Source organism: Cherax quadricarinatus, chromosome 45 (genome assembly GCF_038502225.1).
Source record: "Cherax quadricarinatus isolate ZL_2023a chromosome 45, ASM3850222v1, whole genome shotgun sequence".
Lineage (NCBI taxonomy): Eukaryota > Metazoa > Arthropoda > Malacostraca > Decapoda > Parastacidae > Cherax > Cherax quadricarinatus.
In genome coordinates this window covers 25,522,608-25,530,819 of record NC_091336.1, presented here as the reverse complement: position 1 = coordinate 25,530,819, position 8,212 = coordinate 25,522,608, and the positions used below count along the sequence as shown (strand labels likewise).

The window sequence follows — 8,212 nt, the reverse complement described above, 5'->3', positions numbered from 1 at the left end:
GGCATTCATACGGTGGATTAAAACTGATTTACTCGAGTTTTTTTCAATAATGATTCCTAGGAAGGAGAGACAGAGAGGTCACTAATATCTTTTTTTAATTACAGTGATTATTATTTCAAGAGACAATGAGTCTGGTTAAACAGAATCTGAAGTTGCGTTAGAAAATTTTATACGCAACGTTTTTCTTATAATACTTAAGTCAGATTGGTTTAGGATTAGTTTGCTTGGCTATGTGACTGCACCAACCTAATCTAATTGAACATTACCTACCTAATGTAGATTAACCTAATCTAGACCTACCGTTAGATAGGTAACTAACGTTGCTACCTAATGTAGACTAACGTAACTTTACTTAATTTAACTTAACTTGAAGCTCCAAGTTAAATAGTCAGGACTTCATCGATCTTTTCGAACTCTGCCTCAGATTCAGTTTCCTGACTTCTGTGAACACTTCCCACAGAGTGTCATCATGGAAAGTGGGTCCTCAATGACTGCTGTACTCTCCAAACTGTCCATAAAGTCACTGAACCCTCAATGAAATTCATCCTTGAAATGGAGTAGGAAGACACGCTACCCTTCCTTGATATAAGAATTCTCAGTCTTAAACACCTTTAAATATCAGACCACAGAAAACCAATTAATATTGACAATTTCTTCCACTTTACCCACAACAAAAAGCTTACATAAGTAAGTTTATTCAGGTATACACAAATACAGTTACATAGATTATCATACATAGCAGCATATGTGTAGAGAACCTAGGATAACCCAAAAAAGTCAAAGTGCCTTATTTCCATTGGAGTTGTGTCATAACTGGTTTCTTTGGAAAATACACAAGATCTAGTGACTAACAGATAAGTATGCGAGTATTAAGCTACTGACGATAAATTTCGCCCACCACAGCCATCTTCAGTTCAGTATAAAGAAGAAACAGTGAGCTTATGTTGTTGAAGGAGGTCATGTGTGATGCGCAGCTAGGTACGTGGTGAATCTTGTTGTCTGTAAATGGACTGAAGGAGCCCCTCGTATGACTTGATAAAGCTCGCTAAATGTACATTAGAATAGGAAAAACAAAAGCTTAGCCTCAGATAGTTGGAAAGGCTTCTCAAAACTGTAGCCATCCTGGCCATTTAAACTAATGACTCAAGAAATCGTAATAACACAGTTGCAAACACCCATGGTATGTGAGTCACTTGCCATGGGTTCTAGCCCTACCCGTTTCGTGATTTAAGCGAATGCTTATCATACCCTTATGTACATGTTGAGTGACCAAGGTCCCAGGATTCAGACTTTTCCATTAAGCATATCTTAAAGTTATTGCAACGGTGTGTTTTTTCCCACTACTTGTTGGTAACATATACCTTTGTGTTATACGTAACTTAATGAAAAGTTACTCTATCTGAGATACTTATGTACGTAAGTTGCTAAGGGAAATTTTTAAGTCTGCCTTTCATTAAATTTTTTTCTGAAATATAAAGCACATATATTTCTAGCTTAAGCACCTGTATAGTTTCTATAAATCTTTCATGTATCCAGATAGTAAAAGCAGAAGGATTATTACAGAATTTTTAGTTTTAATCCAGTATGATTTATTTGCCTATTTAACAGAATATACACTGAATAATTTGGCGCATTTTGGCTAAGAAAAAATATTTTCATTTTGCCGAGGGTAAAATAAACACAAAAAACCCTAATAATGTATGAACGAAAAACTTGTCATTTTTATTTCCATTTTAAAATGTAGAATAATAAAGCAGAAGAGAGTGTACATTAATAACTTTATTGAATAATTTATATTTTTTACCAACTCCACAAATCATACCATAATAAACATGAATTTTCTCTTTCGGTTGTGAATTTTATGGAGGGAATAAAATTATTTAGTAAAGGATGAAATTTAATCACATAAATAAAAAACAAAGAACTATACTTTTGCATATATAAACAATACAGTTTTATTTTGCAATATTTCACAAAATTGCTAGATTTCAAAAATATATTAATCGGAATCGACACCATGCCCAGCCCTTCTAGGGTAGGGTAGGTGCCTGAGCCCGAGCTTACAGCTCACAAGACTGTCATTCCCATTAGCCCCCTTGGGGCGGGGATGGCAGACCAGAGAGGCCTAGCTTGTGGCTAGGCCTGGGGACAGTTGGTCCCAAAAATGAGGTACTTGTACCTCCTCCCATGGGAGACTTAGGTCTCAGACACTCCCTAAAGAGGGAGCCAAGGCCGGACCACCACTCGGAAAAGGCCCGGGCCGGGAGAATACCGGCGAATCTTTAATAATAAACAAATAAATAATATTAATCGAAAATAACTAAAAAGATTAGATATTCCATAATATCGACGTTTTGCTCATAATTTTCTCCTATAAAATCTAACTTCAAGTTTTTAATACACAATAAGTTCTAAGATGATTTAAAAACTGGAAAACTAAGTTCATCTTGATGTCTTCAGAGATTAAGTTCTTTATATGGACTTACCTGAAATATTAACTCATATTATAACTCCCGCGGTATTTATAATCAATTTTCAATATCTGAAAGTTTATCTTGTGAGTCAGTATTGTCATGTGAGTCAGTATTGTTATGTGAGTCAGCATTATCAAGTGAATCAGTATCATCACAAGAATCAGTATTATCACAAGAATCAGTATTATCAAATGAATCAGTATTATCAAATGAATCAGTATTATCAAATGAATCAGTATTATCAAATGAATCATTATTATCAAATGAATCAGTATTATCAAATGAATCAGTATTATCAAATGAATCAGTATTATCAAATGAATCAGTATTATCAAATGAATCAGTATTATCAAATGAATCAGTATTATCAAATGAATCAGTATTATCAAATGAATCAGTATTATCAAATGAATCAGTATTATCAAATGAATCAGTATTATCAAATGAATCAGTATTATCAAATGAATCAGTATTATCAAATGAATCAGTATTATCAAATGAATCAGTATTATCAAATGAATCAGTATTATCAAATGAATCAGTATTATCAAATGAATCAGTATTATCAAATGAATCAGTATTATCAAATGAATCAGTATTATCAAATGAATCAGTATTATCAAATGAATCAGTATTATCAAATGAATCAGTATTATCAAATGAATCAGTATTATCAAATGAATCAGTATTATCAAATGAATCAGTATTATCAAATGAATCAGTATTATCAAATGAATCAGTATTATCAAATGAATCAGTATTATCAAATGAATCAGTATTATCTCTAGCATAATCTTTAAACACATTAATTGTCAAGAAATACAGTGGACCCCCGGTTAACGATATTTTTTCACTCCAGAAGTATGTTCAGGTGCCAGTACTGACCGAATTTGTTCCCATAAGGAATATTGTGAAGTAGATTAGTCCATTTTACAAGTAACCAGAATAATAATGGGTCTAGCGGGATTTTGTTTTTGAGATGTGATAAGGCCGTGCATATAAGGCAGGTGTTACAAACTGTGAATGAAGTTATTCTTGACAATTTACATTCATAATTATTAAGCTTAATTGCGTTTAATTAGTACATTTTGACGCGTCGTTTGATTTCCAGTAAATGCTGGCTTAGCAAATATTTTTTTGTTTAGTTACCGGTGAAATTACCAATGAGGCTGACTGTCATGTATGTACATTTCTCCTCACAAAGAGATCGCAGCGGGTGCTGGGGGTCAAACCTAATTGTGTTGACGAAGGGACACGTGAGTAAAATACTTGTTATCGAGGGGCGTAGAATCTCTCTCTCTCTCTCTCTCTCTCTCTCTCTCTCTCTCTCTCTCTCTAAGAAAGCTGTGGACGCCCACCTCTTAGGAGAGAGAGAAAAAGAATGTTACTAATCTTAATTTTTAAAGAAGTTGACCGGTAAGTCAGTAGAAGGCCTCGGTCAGATGATCAAAAGCTCTTGTGACGGATCATCATATGATTAACATCCGCGTTAGGAAACGACGAATCTTACCTAACTTAACCTAACCTCCCAGAACAACAAATCGTTACTACCATCAGGGGGCTTTCTCGGATAATTGATATAAAAGAATAGCTACCCACCTTTAACACGCCACTCTGGCAGCCTGTCAAAATTCGAGACGATGACTAGAAAGAAAAAATGCATAATACTGTGACTGAAACAGTATACAGATACCTATCATACAGGAGACCGAAACTTATGGCTATGTTTCGATCCGACTTGGAGCATTAACTAGTAACACAGTGACTAGTTAGTGGCAAGCCTAACCGAAACATCGACAAAAGTTTTATTCTCATATGTACGGGTGATTTGTGTATTTAAAATGACTATCTTCTCTTGACATTGATTTATCACACATTTAAGATAAACACTCGTTCATAAACACTCGTTCGAGCGGCAGGACGTCCAGGCTGACAAACACAAGTTAATTTTAGTTGCACGACTGCAAACCATAGTAGCCAGGGTAAGAAGTACGCGACACCAGGATCCTCCGCTGCATTAAATAAAAGGCCAATAAAAATATATTGGTATATGGAGAAGCCATTATAAGATCTATTATTGTCAACCGCGAATAAGGCAGCAGTAGCAGTATTAATGGCAACATCAGCAGGAAGGGTAACAGTATAATCAGAGAAAGTACCAGTATTCACAGTAATTTTAGCAGTAATAGCAATAGTAGCACCTCGAATAACAGCAACACCAGTAGTATAGTAGTAGCAGCATCTGAAATAGCGTTAGTATCTGCAGTACGTTTTGTAGTACTAGCAGCAATATCAATAGCAGAAGTAGCAGCGTCAGCAGTAATAGTATCAGTAGCAGTATCAGCAACAATAGTACCAGTATCAGCATCAGTAGTAGTAGTAGTAGCAATAATAGTAGCAGCAGTAGCAACGCAGCTGTAGCAGTTTATCAGTTGTAATACTTTCAGCAGTGAATTAGCTGTTTCAGTGATAAAAATATCAGAAGTATTAACATTATCAACAGTGGTAACATCAGTACCATAGGTCGTAGCAGTGGCAGTACCAGTATCATAAGTTGTAGTAGTAACATTATCAGTAGTAGTAGCATAATAACAGTATCATTAGTAGTAGCACAGTAGCAGTATCATTAGTAGTAGCATAGTAGCAGTATCAGTAGTAGTAGCATAGTAGCAGTATCAGTAGCAGAAGCTTCAGTAAGAGCCGTAATACTAGCACTGTCAGCAAAAGTAGTAGTAGCAGTATTAGTAACACAGTAATAGTAGTAGTAGTCGCAGTAGTAGGTGCAGCAGTAGTAGTAGCGGTGTCAGTAGTGGTAGCATAATCAGCAGTAGTAAGTAGCGGTATCAGTAGTAGTAGTAGTAGTAGCATCATTGTTAGCAGTAGTCGCAATATCATTAATAATAATAACAACAGGGTTTGCAGTAGTACTAGCAGTGTCAGCAGGAGGAGCAGTAGTAATTTCAGTAGTAGTATTAGCAGTAGTAGGAGTAGCAACGTTAACAGCAGTAGAAATGGGTGTCAGCAGTAGTAGTAGCACCGGTATCAGCAGCATAGTAGCAGTATTTGTATAAGGAATAGAAGTATCTGAAGTAGTGATAGCGGTATCTATAGCAGTATAAGTGGTAGTAGTTGCAGTAACAATAATGGAAATAACAGTATCAACCGCTGTATTATTTTTACCGTTAGTAGTAGTAGTACTACTATTACTAGTAGCAGCAGCAGTAGTAGTAGTAGCAGTAGCAGCTGCAGGAAAATCAACAGTAGCATTAATAATAGTAGAAGTAGCAGTATTAGGAGTAGGAATAGAAGTAGTAGTAGTAGTAGTAGTATTGAAGAATCAGCAGTAGTAGCAGAAAAATCAGCAGTAGTAGCAGAAAAATCAGCAGTTGTAATAATAGCAGAAGCAACAGTAGTAGCAGTATCAGCAGTAGTAATAGTACCAGAAGTTATAGTAGTAGTAGTAGTTGCAGCAGTATCAGCAGTAGTAATATTAGCAGGAGTTGCAACAATAGCAGTAGTATCAACGGAAAGAAAAGAGAAAAAAAACATGGTACCATTAGACAGGGCAGAGACTCTCAATTCAGTAGTAACAAGACCTATATAGAAACTCTAGACACGAGCTACTGAACACCCGCATCACTCCCACCGCCGCCTTGCCAAGCCCCTACAAGGAGCAACAGCGATAACAGCAACAGGAGTAAGGAGCAGCAGCAACAGGGAGAGAAGCTGACAGCTGAGGAACATGTCTTAGGCTTCACTTTCACTTTGCTGCATTTCTCCTGGTGAATGTCGCTGTAGGAGAGTGTAGCCGTCACCTTCTTCAGGAACACCGCCTGCGTCTTGCCACACTTGAGGTAGCTCATGTCATACACACACGATAAGAACGCTGCTCGGATGCTGTTGGAGAGAAGGAAAACTGAGAGACAAGGAGTCTTTCTTACTGAACAAAAAGGCACAATACGGTGACGTGAACAATAAACAAATAATCTGCACATAGGGGAGAGAGGCTTACGACGACGTTCCGTTTTATAAATGGTCCCAGTCGAACCGATACGTTGTCGTAAGCCTTGAACTAAGATGACAACAATATAAATACAGCATTAGACGTGGACAAGAGTCTAATGCTCAGTTTATTCATGAGAATAATAAAAAAAGGCACAATAACGTGACTGGAACGAGATTTTAACCATCCAATTGATATTTAAAAGGCCGAGAAAGGTCCATCAAACAAGTCTATGGTTGACAGAAATATAATTGAAAAGCTTCATTAAAAGTAGTTTTGATTTTAATATGAATATTGGTTTACGATTATAGACAACTGATTTATTTATAATAAAATTTGGGAAGAATTTAATCAGTCTGAAAAACTGATTTCATAAAATTTGGAAAGAATTTAAGCTATATTAGTCGAGTCCTTGACCATCCCAAATGCATTATAATGGTACGGGTGTAATGCCGGACGTGACCGTTAAGTTCCTTGATAATGTGAGAAATCACGAAAGGCTTGGAAATTTGCAATTTTTTTCACAGTGGTTGTTTTGAATATTGTGATATCACCTGTTTACTGTGATCTTATTGCATATATTTATGTCGTGCCGAATAGGTAAAACTTGTTATTTTGGCTTAAATAGCAAGGTTCTTCCTGAAGAATAAGGCAAGATAAAATTTGTGTATGCAGTAATTTCGTAGAAATCATCCTGAATCAAACGAAAAAATATATTTCATTATGTTCGTTTATTATTAAATTATTGTTAACTTACCTAAAATATATTTAGTTGGATTAGGCTAAATTAAATTGTGCTTGTTATAATAAGGTTAGGTAAGTTTTCTAAGGTTCTTTTGATACAAAATTATTGATTTTTACATTAACAAAATGAAAAAAAAATATATCTTAACAACATATAAGAGAAAATTATACAAAGGACTTAATTTTAAATAAGTTCTTGCTAATAGACAAGTTTTACCTATTCGGCACGACACACACACACACACACACACACACACACACACACACACTCACACACACACACACACATATATATATATATATATATATATATATATATATATATATATATATATATATATATGTATATATATATATATATATATATATATATATATATATATATATATATATATATTTTAACAAGTCGGCCGTCTCCCACCGAGGCAGGGTGACCCAAAAAGAAAGAAAATCCCCAGAAAGAAAATACTTTCATAATCATTCAACACCTTCACCACGCTCACACATTATCACTGTTTTTGCAGAGGTGCTCAGAATACAACAGTTTAGAAGCATATACGTAAAAAGATACACAACATATCCCTCCAAACTGCTAATATCCCAAACCCCTCCTTTAAAGTGCAGGCATTGTACTTCCCATTTCCAGGACTCAAGTCCGGCTATATGAAAATAACCGGTTTCCCTGAATCCCTTCACTAAATATTACCCTGCTCACACTCCAACAGCTCGTCAGGTCCCAAATACTATTCGTCTCCATTCACTCCTATCGAACACGCTCACACACGCCTGCTGGAAGTCCAAGCCCCTCGCCCACAAAACCTCCCTTGCCCCTTCCTTCCAACCTTTTCGAGGACGACCCCTACCCCGCCTTCCTTCCCTTACAGATTTAAATGCTCTCCAAGTCATTTTACTTTGATCCATTCTCTCTAAATGACCAAACCACCTCAACAACCCCTCTTCAGCTCTCTGACTAATACTTTTATTAACCCCA

At 35.9% G+C, this 8,212-nt stretch overlaps 1 protein-coding gene across 1 annotated transcript in view; it reads right to left on the bottom strand.

Moving 5' to 3' along the window:
- Positions 1-3,127: 3,127 nt before the first annotated feature.
- The window catches only part of LOC138854006 (uncharacterized), a 66,451-nt gene continuing 61,366 nt past the window's right edge, over positions 3,128-8,212 (bottom strand). Inside the window, exon 5 of the mRNA XM_070094369.1 lies at positions 3,128-6,371. Within this exon, the coding sequence (XP_069950470.1) occupies positions 6,095-6,371 (277 nt within the window). The 3' untranslated portion in view covers positions 3,128-6,094. The remainder of the gene's footprint in view (positions 6,372-8,212) is intronic.